This window comes from Corvus moneduloides, chromosome 5 (genome assembly GCF_009650955.1).
Source record: "Corvus moneduloides isolate bCorMon1 chromosome 5, bCorMon1.pri, whole genome shotgun sequence".
NCBI lineage: Eukaryota > Metazoa > Chordata > Aves > Passeriformes > Corvidae > Corvus > Corvus moneduloides.
Window position 1 is genome coordinate 15,946,411 of NC_045480.1, and position 22,107 is coordinate 15,968,517.

At 36.4% G+C, this 22,107-nt stretch overlaps 1 protein-coding gene across 6 annotated transcripts in view; it reads right to left on the minus strand.

The window, feature by feature from the left end:
• The window catches only part of FAM184B (family with sequence similarity 184 member B), a 39,661-nt gene that overhangs the window by 4,897 nt on the left and 12,657 nt on the right, over positions 1-22,107 (minus strand). For 3 of the 6 annotated variants that reach the window (XM_032109846.1, XM_032109844.1, XM_032109850.1), the window contains exons 2-8: positions 19,020-19,778; positions 11,660-11,770; positions 6,538-6,750; positions 5,134-5,287; positions 3,882-3,994; positions 3,279-3,463; positions 38-190 (exon numbers count right to left, since the gene is read on the minus strand). In XM_032109846.1, the coding sequence (XP_031965737.1) occupies positions 38-190; positions 3,279-3,463; positions 3,882-3,994; positions 5,134-5,287; positions 6,538-6,750; positions 11,660-11,770; positions 19,020-19,778 (1,688 nt within the window). The remainder of the gene's footprint in view (positions 1-37; positions 191-3,278; positions 3,464-3,881; positions 3,995-5,133; positions 5,288-6,537; positions 6,751-11,659; positions 11,771-19,019; positions 19,779-22,107) is intronic. The other 3 variants (XM_032109849.1, XM_032109848.1, XM_032109847.1) reach the window with 2 other exon arrangements.

Sequence of the window (22,107 nt, forward strand, 5' to 3'; positions counted from 1 at the left end):
GCCAGCATTAGCCAGAGTTTATTATTAAATTACTTACGCAGTTTCTAAGGAGAAAATCTTTGCTTGGAGATGTGCCTGAGTGCTGCTGAAATCAGATACTATGTTGTCAACTTCCTGCCGGTGATCTCGTTTCATTAAGTCCAGTTCTTTTTTATGCTTGATATTGAGGTCTTCTACCAGTAGCCTTTCACTGGTATTAAAATATGTCTGAATTCTCATGTTTCAATACTAGTTTATGATCATTGATCAAAGCATGCAGTTTTGAGGCGTTTTATTGACTGCAAAGGTAGTTAATTGGGCAATGATCTCGCTTCTGTCTACTGACTTGACTTTGACATTTTGATTGCAATCTGAGAAAAAACATTTTAACACTTAGGAAGAGAAAAATTATTTTGAAAAGTACTTGACCTTCACCCTTCAGGAAAGGGAAGATCTATTCTGTATAATGATTCTATTGATATTCTGCCTAGGGTTAGTTTCTACATTAATGATAAAACATGACAATAAAGTACCATAGGGACTTATTTGTATTAAGAAAAATTATGTTGAAATATCTGAGATTTTAACATGAGGCTCTCATGATATATTTCAGTACATCATGGCACCAGAAACATTTAATACTGCCTATCATCACCATCTTAAAAAAAAGTGAAGAATGTTGTAACAATGCTTTTAACTATAACATTTATCTTTTTCAGACAATATATTTTGAAAGACACTGATATGGTTAATACCATAAACTGAAAACTAAAAAAATGCCTTACATTTTCTCAAGCCTAACTGTAAGATTGCATTCTAATACCAATCCCAAAAGCAGTAGGCATCTATTGAAGAATCATAGTTTGATTTTTGTTTGCTATTGCTTTGTTAAACCTTGGAGAAACTTTTTGATTAACTCAATAGAGAGCCCATGTTTTATGGTTTACTGATTAAAATAGATGTGCTCAACTTCGCATATTAACAATTGTAGTTTTCGCAAAAGACATTCAGTTTACCTTCTGTTTTCCCCTATTTTCTTTTTAATGTGTTCTGAAGCCTGTTTCACTTGTTTCTGAAAGGCTTCAGGAAAGGCCAAAAGGTCCATGAAAGACTTCTCCCCTTGAAATTAGAGAACAGCCATGGAAGTGACTGATTTGGCACTTAGCATAAAATAAGCAGCAAAAGAATAAGGGTAAAAAAAGGGAGAAGAATCCTTGAAATGAATCTTCAGGAGTAGAATATTCTCCTTCAGAATAGCCATTTTGGGACTTGCTCTCTCTTCTCATAAAAACACCTTTGTCTGCTCTCATCCTAATCCTTGCAAAAGCTTTCTGTACTGGAGGCGGAATTCACACAATTCAAGAGAATAGAAAGAGGAATTATTACTTCAGGCAGATTACTGGTTTCATTTACATGGCAAGAGTAGGACTAGTAATTTTAAGTAATTTGTTATAAAAATTTGTCATATGCAAATAACAAGCCACTATCAGCTTTCAAATCAGAAAAGAAACTGGCATAAGACAGAGGCACAGTTGTTAAAAGTAAAAATAGCAGTTATTTATATGCACCAATTTAACTATTCCCCTACACAAATTAGTAGTCCTGCAAAAGCAAAACAAGAGCTGCAAGTTGATGTTTCAGGTCTTCCATGGGTTAATTTCAGACCAGCCTGTATGAGGTGCCTAGGTCCACTCTGATGGTCTCTAGGTCCTACCTCTGGTTATTTGAAGGATTTCTCCTTACATAATTTCCATTAATGCTTCCTTCTCAAATGCTTACTTAGTAGAGCTACGCCATTTATTCCCTGCAAAGAAAATCCTCCAGCCCAGCAGCCTTAGCATCTGAAGCCTTTTAGACCTCATCGCTGACACGTGAATAATTCTTCTCTTCATGAACAGAGGCTCTAAATTCCTTCAAGGTAGCTTGAGGGCATTAATGAAACTCTCTGGTTTGCAATTCTTTCTGTTGATCTTGCTTCAAAAGCTTGAAATGAAATTCACTTTGAAGTAACTCTCCAAAGAGTGCCATTGCAAAAAAAAAAAAAAAAAAGTTTCTCATTCTTTAAATAGCTCCTGACTGGTAGACAGGAATGGAATTACTCTGGCCACTCTGCCAGTCTGCAGAGAGACGTTCTATCCATTGAGTGTTTTCTCTAGATTATATGGGTCATAATTTTAAAGATTCTTTTAAAGACACACTCTTCAGAAATCCTTTTATACATACAGCTTGTGTAGTTAGGGGCAGACTTTCTACACCATTGTAAAAATTAATTGAAAGGTACGCACACACCAGATCCCTCAGTCTCTCTGCAAAGAAAATGTGTTAAATATGTTCATCCAGAAATTTCAAAGGATTCAACAGCCATACAATTGCAGTGGGCAGTGAACTCAGTCTTGTCTCCTTTGTAAGTTGCGCCAGGGGAGATTTAGGTTGGATATTAGGAAGAATTTCAAAGGAAGGGTGATTAGCCATTGGAATGGGCTTCCCAGATGTGTTTAAGGAAAGACTGGACATGGCACCCAGTGCCATGGTCTAGTTGACATGGTGGTGTTTAGTTGGATTCAATGATCTCAGAGGTCTTTTCCAACCCAATCCCAAATTGATCCTGGGATTCTGCACTTTTTCTGTACACAAATGGGAAGACCCATTTGCACCACTTGTGCTGTGCCTGTGGCTACTCGAAGAAGACATGGTTTACCTTCTACAAGACGGCCAAGACTTAAGTCACCTTGCCCTTCCTGTACTCTGACAGCATCTCACAGCACCAGGCTCACCATCAGCCAGAGGCACTGTCAGCGTCCACTGACACTGCCCTTACTCCCCCTGTGCAAAGCTGGCTGCTACAGCCAAAGCAAACTCTTACAGGGTATATATGGCACTCTCAAGTGTCCCCTTTGGAATTAACAGTCCATTGGTTTCAGCTACAGAGAGTATGTATAAAAACCTGATATTTATTCTCAGAGTCTTGATATTTTCTTGATAGCTCTTTGGTGAGTTTGGGATTTATGTCTTCCAGTGCCTTTGAAAGGCTGACATTATGCACATTTTCTCAGGCCACTCCTGTGGGGATACACTAGACATATTTTTCTGTGACATACAATGAACGATTAGTTCAAATGTATCTATTATGGCTGGAGGAAAATGTGAAATTAACTACTGCTTTTGCAAAATTCCTAGCTTCTAAAATTAGTACTTTAGAAAGGAAAGATTCTGACATGCATCGCACTTAGATCACCACTCATGCTGGCAGTATTATTGAATCTCTACATAGCACTGTCAAGTGTGAATTCAAGGCAAACCTTCTATGCTGTTTATCTCTATCCTGAAGCTGTGCAGCTTCTTGCTTCTGTGACTCCAACTCAGCACTGAGTAGCTCCATTGTGTCCTTCAAAAGTAAATTCTCTTTCTTGAGTTCAGAAATTTCACGCTGACATTTTTCCAGTTCATCGTGAAGAGATCTGATCTGGCTTTGGCTACTTCCTTCCTAAGAAAAAGGTCAAATTTAGTTATTCACAGCCCCTTATTTTTAATATTAACATCTTCCTGGAATTGCATGCATTTAATTTTTGTGATCTGATTTTTTCAATTATACATGCCATGCTATATATATGCAAGACAAAATCAGTGATCAAAAGTTTCTGAATATATTCTATAGTCCCCACAGAATTTATTTTATTGTAACATTCATTCATCTACTTCTTTTGTAGATTCTGATCTTTAATTGGAAAGAAAAAGTCTTCCCATAGGGAAAAAATTATAAACATTTAAAGTGAGACATAAAGGAAGAAAACCCATTCCATTTCTGGAAGAGACTGTATACTTTTGTTATCGCTGGAGAGAAATTTGATATTATTGCTTTTGCTAAACACAACATGGCAATGAAGTACAAACTGGTCCCTTGCCTGTTGCTTCTTCAGTGTCCTCACACTCCTGAGCTCCATTTGTAGCTCTTCTATTTGTTTCTTTAGGTTCATGCATGATGTCTGTTGTTCAGAGAGTTCCATCCTTAGTGATCCTAGTAACAGTCAGACAGACAATCATTTAGGCAGTCAGAGGCCAGCTGGATGGGAAAGGCAGATACAGGGAATATAGGTGAAAACATTAATATATTACATTTTGCTTTGTTCCTCAACTCCTCCCCATTAAGCATAATGGCTTCCTATTACTAGAGAGGTAACTCAGCTGAGCAATAGTGAGATGATATGGAGCTACAATAGCAATGACTCAACGTCAGAGTCGGAGAGGTCATTCTGTGTCAGCTGTATTGCAGACTACATCATCGCAATTGTTTCTTCTAATCTTGGACTTTACTGGAGCACCCCTCAGCTTCCCTGTTATTTCCACTGGTGTTTTATAGAGGGCCATAATGCAGACTGAGGCTCTGGTTTTATTAGAGAAGTACAACGCTTATGTAAGCTCATCTGTCATATACTGCAACTTTTGTGTATATTACGTGCAAGTTTTTCAAGTACAAGAAGAAAAGAGTTTCTATCTCTGTTGTCTCCCTACAATTTTTCTTGAAGAAGAGAATCTATTTATTAAATTTATAAGCTTTAGAGAGAAAGAAATCTTTCTACCAAATTTTAATTACTGGGGGGACAAAAACCAAGAAGAAAATTCACTTTGTACTTTAAATACAATCAAATTATTCTTTAATTAAAAAACATTTTATAGATGACCTTTAATAACCTGAGATTAAACCTGGAGATGTTACACATCTTCCTAGTGCAGTGTTCTGTTTACTTCTAAACAGTTTAGGGCACTTCGAAACTGCCTAAACAGTACATAGGGAGCAACTGATCTCCACTGCTGAACTCAATAGAACAGAGTTGAAGCACATACAATAATTCTTCTCAACATAGAAAAGAGTAAAGTCATATTAACTAATTATAATTTTCCAATCTAATATGACTGATAATACATACTTGAATGTTGTACACCAGATTACTCTCTCAGCAACATTCTGCTGCTGACAATTGAGGGCTTGGCTAACAAAGAATATTAAGTCTATATTGTTGAAATTGCGGGGTATGAAAGAGGAGATTAACAAAGACCTGAGTTCCCAGAAGATGGGAAGGAAAATGAATGGGATAAAAGTCAGTGGTTCTCAGCATATATATAATCAAGCAGTAGGAGCTGTGCATGACACTATACCTAGCAACAGGGTTTGCTGCTTCTGTATCTGCTCAAGTTCATCATGTAATTCTTTCTTTGCTTTCTCTTCCAAGGTTTGTATTTCCAGCCTATGAGACTGACGTTGGATCTTGAAAGTCTCATTAAATTCCTTTTTCAAGCGTTCTTCTGCCTCCTGGAAGCAAAAGTCCCCCCCAAAACAAAGTAGTTGGAGCCTATTTATCAGCTTGTTATTTTACTTGTAATGCTAGGATGAATATGGCCTTGCATTGTAGAACTTTAATTTTCATCACCACTTCACAAGACACATTATCAATGCAAGTATAAAAATGAGCTGAAGTTAAATTTTAACACTTAATAGGTACAAGATAAATTGTCAGGGTATCGCCTCTCAGATTTGTTGTGCAAGATGAAAGAATAACACCGACATCTTTGCACTATTTGACATTAGAAAGTTTTATTATTCAACATACAAAGCCTCCCAGATTTGACCTGTTTGTCTTTACTTATCACAGTGTGTCAGAAAAAGGCTTCTAACTTTCCTTGTATCATTCTTGGCTCAAGCTTCCACTGTCATTAGAAGTACTGCTGGTACACTGTAAATGATGGAGCAGTTGCTCTGTAGGGGTTCTGAAAGCAAACTCCTGTCCTCTGTTTCATTCTTACCACCTCACTGCCTTCAGCTTGGTTTTGCCAAAACTGGAATTCTATTTGGAATATATAAACAGGATATTAAATTCTACTTAGGGTGGTTTTATCACCTACATTTCATAAGGTTCTCTAAGCTATGAGAACCAACAGGGTCATCTGAACTCCATGTCACAAACACATGTACATTTTTCAAGTTGACTTTTTCTTGAACAGCAACAGTCTTTAGAACTTCAGTATATTGCATTCACATTTTGTCACTGAAATCAATCCGCTTGAACTTTTAAAAGCTTTGGTTATCCACTTATTGAATTGATTTCTTGGAGGTATATAAGGCAATACACATCCCCATTCATGTCTATTATTCTTCTTAAGTATTTATGTATAAATTAATAATGGATGAAAAAGAATAAAACTGAGTCCTGTTATTAATATACTCAGGAATTCCCTTGTATTTCTGAAGCAGGTGCACAGATAAAGGAGGTTGTATTCATTGCAGCCTAACTGTAGGGTATATTGTATTCACAATGTGGTCTAAGTTAAAATGTTAAAATTATAAAAATAAAACAATAACCCCACAAACCACCAACTAGCCCCTCTCAGCCTGATGAGGAGGAGGTTTCAAAATCACAGAACAATTCTTTATGTGCAACAATGGCAACCCATCATTAAGCTAATTGGAGGTAACTGAGTTTTGATAATTGGCTCTCACTTAGATGGTTTACCCCATAAATATATATATTTATATATATTTACATTAGTATACAGTAAACTGACCTTGAGTTCCTGATTCTTGCTTTTCTCCAACATTTTTAGGATTTTTTGATGTGATGCCTCCAACTGCAGTTTAACATTTTGGTTTTCTTTAATGGTGTTTTGAAGATCCTGCAAAAGTGTCTCTTTTTCTTTGTTGGACTGTAGATTATGTTTCTTCAGTGACTCTTTGAAATTATTTGCTTGTTGTTCTAATATTTGCTTCAGCTGAGACACCTTCCAGAAAAGTAAGTCAGCAGGATAGGATTAATGGCTGCATTCACAATGGAGAGGAATTATGTAAAGCTGAATAGATTTTATGAGCTTGCGTTGCTCTATGAAAAAATAGCAAGACGCTTGTTTTGTGCAAGGAGCCCTTTTTCAGTGAAGAATGATAACCCTTTTGCATATTCTGTCTGTTGCTCGTCAAGTACTTTTTAAAAATTTCAAATCATCTCCATCTCATACGTGCAATCCATAGCTCAATTTGCACAATAATATGGCACAAACCAGAAGGCAGACCTAAGGCTCTGCTGAAACTATCCAACAAAATTGATATATTTAAATTGAAAGAGCACCTAGCTTCATCTGCCTCAGACTGAGTTTAAGTTCACTATTCATCCAGTTGTTTCTTGGCTTCTTCCGTTGTGTCATCCAATTAAATACACACAAAAATATTTGTCTAATCAAGTTAGTGAAGAATAATTGCCAAATACTATTTGTAATGAAAAGCATTAATTGTCTTTAATATATCTGTGTAATGGGATCTATCTGTGGCCTGGATACACTCCAAGAATAGGCAGATGTCACAGCCACTTGGCAACCATACTTTTGTTTCAAGAGCTGCTGAAATTTATTACTTTTTTAAAAAATGTGGTAAATCATAATATTTAATCAAAGGGACACTTTGGCTTCTGGTTACAGGCAAAAAAACTACTTTGTCTTCACACCTATTGAACTCAAGCCAATGTTTTCCTATATAAAGAAAGGAAACACTGAAGTTTTTAGGTACTGCAGTTCCTTATAAAACTAACCTTTGATGTGAAACACTTAATGCTACACAGTCCCTCATATCAATTGACACAATATGCATTAGCATCACTACACTCAAGTGTGCATTTTTTTTCTGGGCTTCCTGAAAATAAAGTGACTGAAAATAATTTGCCAGAGAAATATGTGGTATATTTTATAATAGAAAATTTTGAAACAGGAGAAATGTTACTAGGAATAGTTCTTAAGCAAATTAGTCATTTAGGCAGGAAAGATGAAAAGAGGTCTATATAAACTTCATTTGCGGTCACAATGTTATAAACTTCCCCAACTCTTCACAGACAATTATTGGCCCAAAGCACTTCTAACCTGAAACAAGATCATACCAACTAGAAACAGGCTAAGCCGGGAACAAAATGTAGTAAGAAATCAGATGGAAAAGTAGTTTTAAAACCACTATTTTTCAGTGAATAAGGGGAAAGGCCCTACAGAAATGGATCAGGCATACAAACACATTCTCATGAATCCTGTTACTTCTAACATATCAGAGGTTAAGAAACAAACATTTCCATCCTATCAGGTTTCCTCCTCCTGTCTTGCAATTAAAAAGGCTTTCAAACAAACCAATGAAAATCCTTTTCTGGAATGTTTTGAAGTGCCCAAGTATTTTATTTCACTTCCTGGTTTCTAAACAGATAGCCAGACCCTCAATTTGCTTAAGTTGGTAAAGCAGCGTTTGAGCCATGAAACCATGCCAACTCACATCAGTCCAGAATCTATTTGGATGCTTTCATTATTAATGAACCAGCAACACTGTGGGATTTTGTGTTTTATAATGTCTTCCTGTTGCAAAACAAAAGTTCTTGAAAAATGTGTACTTTAATACCATTAATAATTCACTTTTATCCACCAGAATTGCATAAGATCTCAGAGACGCAAACATTACCTAGCTACTGTATAAACTCAAGGCAACAGCATCTTTTTAGGTTCTGCTGAATTCTTTCCAAATTCCAGGGTTATGTTTGCACTTGACCTTTCCTACAACAGCTGATTTTATGTCCCACTGTCTTGCAAGTAACGAATAAATGAACAGCTATTACTAAAAGATGACTGATAATTTTGAAATATTTCAGAAGTCTTTCAAGTTTCATTCATTTCTAACCATCACTGTCCTTCTGGATTGGATGGCTTGATTCTTTTGAAGAAGTACTTCTCAGACTTGGATAGCCCATTAATAAAAATACTTGGCAAGTATAAGGCTGCAAACGCCATCACAGCTGCATCACCCATTTGACTCCTGCTTTGACTATTTAATTCACTGTGCTTGTAAGCACATTTTCCTCAATGCATTGCTAGGGTATGGATTTAATATAAAAGACTTAAAATTGTCTCTTCATGCAGTATAGAAAAGCCACTGCAACTGAGAATTTGTTCTGATTCAAAATAAGGTGCCCAGATGCTACAGAGTTTTACTCCTACTATGAAGCTACTCTATCATAACAGTAATATGGCATAAGAAATAACAACAAAATAAAGAAATTGCATTCTACTGGCTTTTTTAGGCTTATTTCAGAGTTACTTCAATTAAGTTCACAGTAAACAATGTTTCTAAACTTGTGGCAGCAGTTCCTGACCAGAGGGAACAGTGTGAACATAGTCTTTGTCTGCTATTTGGTGGTATCTCCAAGATCCATAAAAACTATGGGCATTGCTGTGCTAGCACTGTTCAAAGATGTATCATGACAAGGTGATGTCTGCACTTCCATTTTATGTATCTTCTATTTCCAGAACAGAAGAACAGAACCATAGAAAATTCTGAGTTGGAAGGGACCCACAAGGATCATTGAGTCCAACTCCTGGCCCTGCACAGCACCATCTCCAAGAGTCACACCATGTGCCTGAGAGCATTGGCTAAACACTCCTTGAGCTCTGTCAGGCTTGGTGCTGTGACCACCTCCCTGGGGAGCTGTTCCAGTGCCCAACCACCCTCTGGGGGAAAACCCTTTCTCTAATATCCAACCTAAACCTCCTTTGACACAACTTCAGGCCATTCCCTTGGGTCCTGTCACTGGTTACCACAGAGAAGAGATCAGTGTCTGTCCCTCCACTTCCCCTCACGAGGAAGTTGTAACTGCAGTGAGGTCTCTCCTCAGTCTCCTCTTCTCCAGGCTGAACAGACCAAGTGACCTCAGCTGCTCTTCATACAGCTTCCCCTCAAGACCCTTCACCATCTCCATAGCCATCCTTTGGGCATTTTCTATTATCTTTATATCTTTCTTATATTGTGGCACCAAGATCCTCTAACACATGCTGAAGAGATCCTGTAGTGCAAAAGCAAGGAACTGGAGGGCTCTAATCAGTTAGCATTCAACCCTCAAAGGATCTCACATCCTTCTTTCCAAATGACTAAACAGATGCAAGTCTGATTTCTTTATTCAAAAAAATCTTATTAATACAGAAATACTGCCACTTTGAAGTGCAACCCCGGAGAGATGACATTATCATGCTTCTGTCTACTCTGCATAGTGCTCCAGCTGTGTCAGCCCAACCAAAAATGGGTCTTAGGCAGCCAAGGAAGCTATTTTTAGATCTAAAATTGTATCCAGGTTAGAACTGGATTAGTAACAGCACATTGCCTAACCTTTGAGGCGGAAGCTCTGGGCTGAGCCATTGCAAAGGTTCCCAGATGGGAAATATGCCCTCAGTGAAACATAATGTTATATAGTAAATGGTACTTTCTTGGCTGTGAATATTCATGTACCTATAGCAGGAAACTATTACAAGTTGAAACAACTTCACTACGCTGGCAATACTGCCGAGTTATTAGTTCAGAAAGTAACTTTTGAAGTAATCAAGAAAAATGCAAAATTTCTCTTCAAATGGAGCACTTCCTTTTTGAGAGCAGTTAGATTTTAAGATACAATAAAATGTTTCTTAGTGTATCTGTTCATATTTACCATGGCATTGTGAACATAACATATGGCATGCTATGTACCATTTGATATTATTTATTTATGTTTATAGTGGCAATAATTTCCCACCACTCTCTGCTAATTTACCATGATCTTGTGATGTGAGTGGATGAGCAGTTAGAAAACAGAGGTTTCTTTCATATTTTACTGTCCTGAACATGTGATTTCAAGAAAAGTAATTTGATGACCCACAACCTTATTTTTTGCATCTGCAAAACCTGAGGAATAATTTCTTCATGTCATAAACCTTTCACTCTGAATAGGTCAACATAGGTTGGATTGACCCAAAATTCTCTCAGAGTAGAATCTGTAGGAAACAGTGGCATGCAGATGTGTAATGAAACTTAAAAAAAGACAGAAATTTAAGAACATTAAACTACACTTAAATTCTGTATTTGTAAGACTGGGAAATCGAATGTCAGAATGTCACTGTTTGATAACAGAATGTATAAATATGTTTTAATGGAGAAATGAAGAAGAAAACCCCATGCTGCACTCATAACTAGTACAGCTAGTATAGCACAGATGGGAGAAAAAACAGGAGCTGCATATTGTGAGTACAACACATGCCCTGATTGCTGGACCATGCACACCAAGGGGTAGTCATGGCATGTGGGAAAGTGGAGGTAGTAAAGGGAGGACAACATTTTGCTTAGCCTCCTGATAAGCCTATCTGTCCTTTCTCTGTCTTTAAACACTCAACAAGAGCTTATTATGGCCACTGAGAATCTATAAATGTCAACTGAAGAAGATCTAGGTCGTCAGCTTTTGCAGAGTTGTTGCCATACAAACTCCCACTGAACTTGAAGGAAGTGAAACTGGTTAGAATCAGTGAAGATACATCTCTATGCATCAAAAAAAAATCAGAAAGTTAACAGGAGCTGTAAGGAAGATTCTAATCTCACTTTGTCCTGTAAACGAACAATCAGAGTCACCCTGCAACCCTGATAAAGCTAAACTCCTCACGTTAGCACATCTCCAAAGAGTAATATATGAAATAAATAGGCTTGTCAAAACCTTCATAGATATTTAGAAGCAGTTATTTCTGTTATTTCTATCTGGAGTCCTTGCATATTTTATTGAGTGATAGACACAAGAAATAGTATTAAAATCTAATCCAGAATCTCTCAGGATGAAAAATGAAGAGACCTTTTATTACTGCATTAAATTTATGCCCAGTTTACCTCAAGTGAAGAGTTTTGAAGTTTCCCAGTTAGTACTTCTTTCTCTTTCTCTAGTTGCTTTAGTTCACACTCGTATTTTCTTTTAAATTCATCTAGCTGTGTCTGAAGCTCCTAAAATTAAAAAAAAAAAAGAAAAAAAAAAAGAAAAAACAAGACAAGAGCATGCAACAGCTGGGACAAAACATGCAGCATGAAAAAGAACACATTTCTTCTACATTAACCTAGATAATACATCAGTGTACACAATAGTACATGCTACTGTCCTTTAATGTCACTCAGGTTATTCAATTTAAAAAACATAAACAGTTTGGTTTGGCTCTTTCTAATATTAGTGTGAGACAATACAGTTCACATGTATAATGTGTAATCTTCTACTGAAAGCTTCCCTAAGGTGTAAAACTGCACAGCATGAAGAGTCAGACTGTTTTGCCTTGATGTTAATGTTCAAAAATAATTTAGTATGCAAGAGTCACCCACAAGATCTGAAAAACCATAAATGCACATTGGCCATATAAATAACAAGATGACTAATGGGCAATTAGTGGAAAAGAGACTCAAAGGAAGCAATATCTGATAGCATTCATAAAGAAAATCATGGTGAGGAAGTAGAAATAAAATAATAATAAAAAAAGGAGGACTATATAATCACCTTGTTGCTAGAAATAGTTAAAAAACCAATGATAGCCTTGATTTTTTAACTATTGCAAGACACTGACCAAGAGCTTGTTGCATTGTTTGTAGCAAGTGTTAGCAATTACTTATTGGAGAAAGACTGAATATACAACTTCTAGAAACTTCCTGAAGTGATATGCATTACAAGTTTATTAGTGTGCTTGCTCTTCCTAGTTCTGCCAATTTGCTAACTCAAAAAAACATTCTACCGTGTCTTCAGACACTACAAATGAAGGAAACAGGAAAAAAAATAACAATTTAACACCTCCCCCATCCTGTACAGCTCCTTCTCACATACCCCATCCTGTTTAAAACTCAAGTAGCAATTAAAGGATGGAATTAAACAGATACGTGAATATTGCAAGGGAGGAATTAGCTTTAGTCTTGCCTGTACAAAAAGGAGAGGATATAAAAGTCTTTTTGATTAAAACCTGAAGATCAGGTGCAACATTCCCACTTCAACTCTGTCAACTGACTTTCTTCTCTGTATCTTAATTTTTCTATCTGGAAAAATAGATATAACACTTCCTTAACAGTTGTTATAAGCCTTAGTTGAATAAGAGGATATAAACAGCATCAATAATGAAAAAAATTGTAATTTTATTTAAGTTTTACTAACTCAGTATTTTTCTGATTAAATTAATATGAATCTCTAAGAAGATATTACTATAAGCAATAATATTTATTGCCTATAAATAATAAATGTCTACTCCTATGCCTTTTTTCTAAAGTACGAAGTGTTTGATACTTTAATTCGATCTGACTCACATGAAAAGCTTCAGCCTGGCATAATCTTAGGCATGTGTGTACAAGATAATAATAAGTAGAATACACTATATAAAAGGCAAAGTCATTTTCATAAGGCTTCAATAGTGTAATGATGTACCTTAAAGCACTGCATCTTCACATACTGATCAAAAGTGAGCCCTTCCTCAAGAAGATAAAACAATTTACTCACCCAGGCTCAATTTTGAGAAATAAGACTGCATAAACATATAAACTCCAGCAGTTTCATGGAAATTAATTCTTCTGACAAACACTAAACACAATTCCTAGTCTCCAAGATTGGGCAGGTACTATGAAGCTCAACATTTAGGGACAGCAGCTGCTTGCTTTTTATGACTTAACAACTTGTCAACAAGTGTTTGATTATTCTCAAGTAAATGTTGAACTCAGAAAGTTATAGCAGTGTTAACTGCAGAAAATGGGTAGAAGTTAATTCTCAACACAAAAAAGGGTCTAAAAACCACTTCACCAGTAGTCTGTTTGTCGCATTCTACAAACTGCTGAACTTAATCTTCTTTTTCTGTCTAGAAGATTTTGACAAACACACAAGTCCATTAGGAGTAAGAAACTAACTTCCCCCTTTGCTTACACTCAAGTTTGGCAAATCACTTGGACATGCACTGACTTGTGAGCTCCACTAATCATTAAAACACATGCTGAAAACTAAACATGTGTTTCAAGGTTATCCTCCATTTTAATAGAATTCAGCTCACATTTAGGTTCCTACTGCACAGAAACATTAGAGACTGCAAATTTCCTAAAGCCAAAGGATTCAGTCACAGACAGCAGCTCTGATGAGAGTGAAATTCTTTGAATAATCTCTTAAGCCAGTTGCTGCTAATGCATATCAACAACAAAAATAACAGCTCAACCACTTAAAACACACTGAAAAAAAGGTATTGCTCAGGTAAGTTGTTTGGATCTACAAGAAGATGAGGATTCTTTCTGACTAAAGTTAAATAAGGACATATATATGTGTATGTGTATATATATATATATATATGTAAACATACAAATACTATACATATATAGATACAGTATTTGTAAACAGTTGTAATTTCATTGGTAACACGTGCAGTCTGAATTAATTTACCAACACTTTGCAGAACTATATCCTCTGCCTGAATAATGCAAAATTTTTATTAAATCAATTTATCTGAATATTTCACAGCAGCAATCCATGACAATTTAAGTCATTGTGTTATTGTCATTAAGTCATTGTGTGTTATTGGAATAACACCCACAATACATTCTTCTTCAGGAAGGATCTTATATAAATCATTCCAACTGCCACATGCAAAGCATGCAAGGATAAGTATTGCTAAGAAGGCCACTTATTACATCAAGGATAAATTCACCTTTCTGTCTTTGGAGCTTTTCACAGAAATACATCAGCCTGCCCGTTTTTTTTCTTTTCCTGATTTTTTTCTGTAGCAAGAAAATCCTGGCATTTTATGTTAATTCAAAGTGCCTACAGTAAGCATAATTCAAATGATGTTGCTGTGACCAATAAGATTAAAACCAGATGAATTAAAGCATCTATAAATAGAAGAACATTCCTACCTTATGTTTTTTTTTTTTCAGATTCTATGACGTTTAAGACTGGCCTGATTTCCTTTGTATCCTGCATTACATGATCTACCATCCCTTTTAACAGCTATTCCTTCAGAAAAATCTTTTCCTTATGGATTTCCTGATGCTTGATTTGACAAAGAAAGTTCTCTCTTTTAGTCATATCCTTCTCGTAAACAGCTACAGTTTCCATAGTCTATAAAACACACTAGATGTATTGTATGAAAAAAACCCCCCAGGGTAGAACTCTGGGGTGACAGTAGTCTATTTTGTAGTGAATATGCTATTTAGGTGGTAATATTCCATTGAAAAATATTGGCTTTATTTTAGTTAAAAATGTAGAACCGTACTGATTCAGGATGGTAAGCCTCTTCTGCAGTCTAGGAATGATTTGGGGTTTTTTACTGTTCTGGTTTGAGCTTGGGTGTGTAACTCACTTCCAACCATGCAGGCTCCCACAAGGACAACCTTAATCCTGTGAAAAAGTACACTAGATGATTTGCTGATTCTGATGCAAAGTCTAATTTTCCTGAATGGTAGCATAACAATAGTTTAAGAGAACTAAAAAATTAGAAAAGATTCAGGGCTGAACAGTTGCTTAAGGGGAGATACTGTACAGAGGGTACTCTCAGGATACACACATTCCTCATTTTGCTGAGTTTATTCCTAGTATCATTTCTGCACAACTTTTCAGAATAACTCTTTTCTATACTTAAAAATAAATAAATCAGTATTCCAACTTGACCTCAACAGAGAAAGTCTGCCTTAGACATTGTTCTCTTTAAGGTTTTGGTTACAGAAGCAGTTGAACACCATGCCCTGGTCTAGCCCAAGAATGTCTGTAGCTCCTCTGCTGTCTTTGCAGCAACTCATGTGCTTCAGGTTATGAACACAAGTCAGTGTTCCACTGAATGAGCTCAGGGATCTGGGAATCTTACAGGATTGACTCCTGTACAATAAAGCCATTAATCTTAAAAGAGAAACTATGTTGATTTCAGTACTTTTGGTATGCCACATCTTTGAATATTTAAGAGCAAATCATCTGTTAAAGTCCTTGCACATCTTCAGAGCTGCTCTTTTTCTCTCTTTGGTACAAGTCATTTGCTGCAGATGCGTTATTTGATGTTTCAGTTCACCTACTTTATTAACAGCTTTGCCTTGGGAATTCAACATAGTTTTCATATCTCCCATGGTACCAAAATTTACATTTCAAGTAGCATAAATAACTTGCAGAATTTCCAATATCACTGACTACTAACATGAGAAATACTTTAGAATGACATTAATGAGCATCTTACCTGCTTTATGCAGGATTTCCTTTTCTTGATGTGAATTTCTCTCTTTGACTACACTTAGATCTTCTTCCTCTTTTTTCACTATACATTTTGATCCCAGAATTTCTTGCTGTGTTCGCTTAAGCTACACTTCCAAATCCTAAAATATGCACGACATTACTTCCACGTTTATTACATATGTAATTTTCTTGTGATAAGAAATAAATGGTCATTTTCTCTCTTGGTGTTCCATGACATAAATCATGTACAGAGCTGGTTTAAATGCATTTTTTGCTCTTCCATATGCTTAAACTGCCTCTGCTGCCAGAATATTTTTGATGTGGAGCCCTTCCCTCACATGTAGTTGGCATCATTGTAAAGTGAATATCCATCAATAGTTACCATCTAAAAGATGTCTGAGATTATCCTAAACTTTAAATAGGTTATGCTTCTATTAATTTCATGACAACTTATGCCAAAAGTTAATGAATATTTAGGGTTAGTTAGTTAGTTAGGGTTTTTTTCAGTTGCTGAAATACAACAATTTGTAACATAATCCATTACACAGGTGCCTAAACTCAGAAAAAATTGGGTTCTACAGACTTTGCTGGGAGTTGTCTTTCCATAACTAAAGAAAAAAAATTGAACCACATTTAATGTTCTGTTTCTGGAGGTTCTAGTTTCAGTTTCAGATGTCTAGGATAATACTGCAATACTCACTCAGATAAAATTGCCATTTGTTCCTATATGAATGACAGGTAAAACCTCAGGGTTAAAACTAACTTGTATTTAACACTCTCTGTAGCTCAAAACTTCAAGGTAAGCTTGTTACTTTTACCTCTGGCATATATGTCAGAACTCTTCCAAAACTAGACTGAACAGATCAGACTTAATGACTTGTCAAACTTTGTATTCTCCCTTCTACAGTAAAAATAATAAATGTGCACTAATGCAATACCATTCATCATAAGGTCTCAAACCTCTTGGAATACACTAAGGAGAAAACAGAAAAATTCATCTTGTTGAAACAAGAGCCCTTTCATCTTTCAAGCCTTATAATAGCTTTTCCTGCTAGTATTTACTAATGATCAAAAGTATTTCTGATTAAAAAGATGTTTCTGTTTCCCTGTCTGCCATTGTCCATAGAAGCCTGAAAAAAATGTATTTAATGCTGGCATAAGAAATAGACAATTTAGAAAGGAGAAACTTCTATTTTTTTTATTTAAACTGTAAAGAAACAGAAGATAACATCATGTCTAACTCTTTCCCTCCTCCCAGATTTATCCTAGTCTGAGGGTATCTCTTCAAAGATTCAAGGCAATATTCTCTGTTAGTATGTAAATCAGCCTCATTCCACAGACTTAGAGGATGTGAAATGTACGAGCTGAGCATATGTCCTTCAGAAAATATTTCAGTTTTATCCAGTTGATACTGAATTTAGAAAATAAGTTGCTAATGGCACCACCCTCTTATTTCTACTTCCTATAATATTTTATATTATTTATTCCTAAATTATTGCATTTCTTATACAATAAATCAGAAGAGTAAACCATGTGCCTAAATTTTCATGTGTTTATTCCTCATTTTCCCTGAATGTTACCTAAAGCACCCACAAAAAATAAATCAAAATCTTCCTTTCTCTCTTCCCCTCTAATGCTTCCAACTTCTACAGAGCCAGGATACTTTTTAGTATTGAAACAGATATTACAGATTGACTCAATTTAAAAAAAGGGCTTATCTGCACCTCTGCCATTCATTGTATCCTCTCCACTTTTCTGTAAAAGATAGAGGTTGTTCTGCTACAGATCTACACACTGAGACAATGAAATCTGAATCATGTTGGGGAAAGTGTATTCAATTCATCCTCTGATCTTGTAAAACAAAGAGGCAGTACCTGTATTGAAGGCTGAACTCCCTCTAACAACATCCTCAAAGAAGTAGATCAGAACTCTGCATCATCAGCAAAGTGATAGTGGCAAGCAAGATGTGAGGGCAGATGGTGAAAACATTTAAGAGCTGTCTTGGAAGAACACAGCTGACTGGGCTGACCCTGCTATCTGCAGAATTCTGGGGCTCTCTTTGTCTAAAGGAAGTAAATCTTCTCTCCCATTAGGGAACAATTCTTGTTATTTTGTGATACTCCAAGTCTAGACCTTCAAGGTGTTTTCTTATCTAATATGCAAGATTGCTGACATAGGGCTGGGGGCATGTCTGGTAGGTGAGTTTATGTGATGTAAAGGACTAAAAGTATCAGAAGGAAGTTGAACTGTTAAGGACAGAGCATGGCTTGGTGCTCCAATTTCAGCACTGTTCATCAGCATCTCTCCTGAACTCTGACCTCATGTACCAAAAGCAGCTGTTTGGCAGATTGCCCATGACATGCCAACCTCTGAGACTGCATCTGACACATGATGCAACCAGGAAGAGTCTGCAGAGCTGTGCTGCAAATGTGTGAGATACACAGCAGTGAGGGTAGGCAGGCAAAGTGCAAGGTGAGAACTAAAGGCAAAAGTCTCATGGCTCAGCACATGAAACTTCACAAGTGTAAAGAACACTTCATTAAATGGCACTTGGTACAAGCCACTGCTGCAAGAGTCATACAAACAAAGCACTTGATTCCTAAACTGCCAGCTCAGGTCTCTTATCTAACCCTGTTCATATCCATGCACTGAGCTATTTGCAACCACAAGGAAAAAGGAGGAGGTACTCCGTAAACACTCATTGGTCGTAGTAGTGCCTGCTTGCTGTTCTCGTCACATTTCTGGGCAGGAAAGGTAAAATTCTGTTCAGCCAACAGATAAATTTTACCTCACGGGTCCCTCAGGGAATACAGTCTAGTGTTCAAAGTGTTCTCCTAATGAGTTACTAATCACCGTAACTCTTTAAAGCTGTGAGCATTATATCCTATCTCCTTTCTAAGCCTCTAAAATTGCTTTATTGCTTAAAAAGCATTTGAATCAACATGATATTTAAAATACCCTCCTCTCCCAAACTTTAAAGAATTGATAATTTTCACTTTCTCAGGCAGAGATAGGGATTGCAGTCTCATACTCTACCTGTATTCTCTCCTTCAGCTTCTGGGAATGCTTCCTCCTCTCATTTATCTTCTGGCATTTCTCCTCTAGGTCTGTTTCCAGCTTCTTTACCTGCTGCAGCAAAAAACCTTCCTCAGTCTCTGAGCTCTTCTTTTGCTCTGTTTCTTTTTGCTGACAGTTTGTTTCTATCACAGATTGCTGCATAGCGTTTTTCAAAGTCTCTTTTTCTGTCTCATAAGGGGCTTGCAGTTTGCTTGTTTTCTGAGTATATTCTTCAGTTGCTTTCTGGTTCTTGCTCTTCAGGTTTTCCATCTCGTTTATTACGGTGTGTCTTTCCACACTACATTTTTCATCTAAATTTAATTTTGTATCTAGACTTTCTCTTCTAAATGCTTTGCATTCATTTAGCAGTACATCAAACTCCTGATTTAAATGTAGAAGTTTGTTTTCAAAGCCTGCATTGGTATCTACTGTGTCTGTAGAAAGGCCCGTCGGTGCTTGTTTCACTTTTATTCTTGACTCTTTCACTTCTGCTTGCTTTTTACACAATCTTAACTCTGCCAAGGCTTCTTCCTTCAATCTCTTGTGTTGTGCTACTGAAATTTCAAGGGCCTGAATATGCTTTCTCAGTAACTGTTCTTCTTCAACTTTGCTTTTACACTGGAGAATCGTTTCTCTTGTCTCAGCAAGAATATTCTGAATTTCTTCTTCATGAGCGTCTCTCAGAGCCTGTATACTGTCCTCATGTTCATCATTCTTCGTATTCAGGGCATATATCACCTATCAAACAAGAAAAATAGAAAAGTAAGTTATCTTGTGAACAGTAGCTATTAATCCAGTTACTGTATTTATCAAGGTGTTAAACACTAAAAGAGAATTACTACTATAGATCAATATTTTTTTTTGTGGTGGTGGCTCTTTGTGTTGTTTTTGGGGCTTTTTTCCGCTAGGAACAGAAGGGACAATTATAAACTGCAAAACCTTATAAGAAAGGAACACAATACTGTGACAAACAGTATTTTTTATCACTTTTTGTCAGAAATTTCTTTTTTATTCTAGGTAAGTTGTCCCTTCATGTCACTAGTTTGATCTCTAATACAAGGAAGGAAGTTGGGTCCCTTGTCTAGCTAACCGACTCCTTACTTGAAGTCCAGTTCATCTGTCCTTCAGTGCAGCAGGACTACTAAAGGCCACATTGCCTTTAGCATGACAAAGTGGTGGCAAATCTGAACAGTGAAACCTGAGGTCCTGACATCCAGTTCACGTGGACCAAAATCACTTTGTGATGTAAATGAAAGTATGAAAAGCAGATTAAATTCTGCACTCCTGGCTCCAGTCAAAACACCATGGAAGATGCACTCCTGGAAGTCACATTCCTGACAAGTTCGTTTGGTCAGCATTCAGGGTAGGTATTACCTGACTGCAAGCATCTTTTGACTTGATTCTGGGAAGTGTTCAGGCAATGCGTTTCAGGGTTTTTCCCCATCATTTCAGTAACAGCTATAAATCTCAAAACAGCTTTTAGCAGATCCAAGCGACTCTCTGATGACAATAAGTAATTTTTCCAAACAACTGATTTAAACCCTGTAATGTTTTATTTTCTTTTAAAAAATGCAGAATAATAATTTTCACGACTGTAAGACATTATTACCCTAAGCAGGCTTCATCTTTTACCACAACATACACCAAATATCTCTCATAGAAGCTGTTGTACAAGCACCCTACTATTTTTTCAAAAATAAAATGCAATTAAAAGCCCATGGTAGTCTGAAATGAAGAGTAAATGTCCATGTTAAATTTACAGGACAGCTACACATAATTGCACAACAAGTAACTGCCTTGAAAAGACACATGCTTGTCTTTTCAGATCTCCACTAAGACATATGGGGGCTAATCCAGTTTCTACTGGACGTAGTTATCTAACTCAAGGAGAACAACACATTATGTAAGAAGGTTTTCCACTTGCTTGGTTGGTTAGGGGTTTTTAGGGATAAATTACTGCCCTAAAAAAATAGGTTTGGAATCTTTACACAAGTTTGACAGACATTTTCAGTCTGGCCTGAGCCCACAGAAGTTAATCAAAAGATTTTTAGACAGTGTTTAAGAAAATCGTAGCCTTAAGTAAGTAGATAAATAAATAAATACAGAAACAAGGTCACAATTATGCTAGAATTGCAGCCCTATAATCTTCAAGCCTTCATCAGGGCAAGTCTCAATTGAGAGTCCAATAAGTGTCTTGACCAGAATAAGTGTCAGAAGCCTGCAATGTGTTATATAAGTCCCGAAGATGTCTTCAGAATTATTGAATTTGTTTATCTATGTCCTACCACTTTTTGTGCTATCTGTATATGAATAACATATTGAATTTCAATCAACCATAAATGAAAGCAAACACACTAATATATCTTGTGAGTAGTCAACTTCCTCCCTGGCTGTAATGAATTAGGTACAGAAGCCTTAAAAAGTCACAAATACAAAACATGGTCTGAATATATTTCTGGATAAACATTTGACAAAATAGAGTAACAGCATCATCTTTCAGAAGTATATGAGATAAGAAGTTATTATCTACATTTAGATAGGTATATTCTGGGGCCTTAGATTACAAGCCATTAATTCTTCTCTGTTATTTTTAACCATTTTCCTTTGAAATGGAAATAGTTACAGTATACTGAGCAGATTTCTTCATATCACTAACTAAAATCACTCCATGAACAGCTCTTATCAATTCAGGAGACAGACATTAAGACTCCAGGAAGATTAGTCTTGCCCACGTTTTCCACACTTTTTTTTTTTCCAGTGACCAGTAATTAGGTTGGGCAACTCTTCAGTTAACTAGGCCAGATGCTGATGATCATATTTCTATATTTCATTCCACCAGTAAAACAGAAATGAACATCTAGCTTTTGTGACTCAGTCTTTCACTCAATGATAAATTTATCTAGTAAATCACCATGGCCTGTCTCATACTATGTTGTGTTCAGGTTGCCTCTAAAATCTGACTCTCTCATACAGGTTTCTCAAATTCCACTAAGCATTAGACTACCACCAGCATGTTAAGTGAGTTATCTAAAACAATGGAAGAAACTGGGCTCCCTGCCCCACCTAT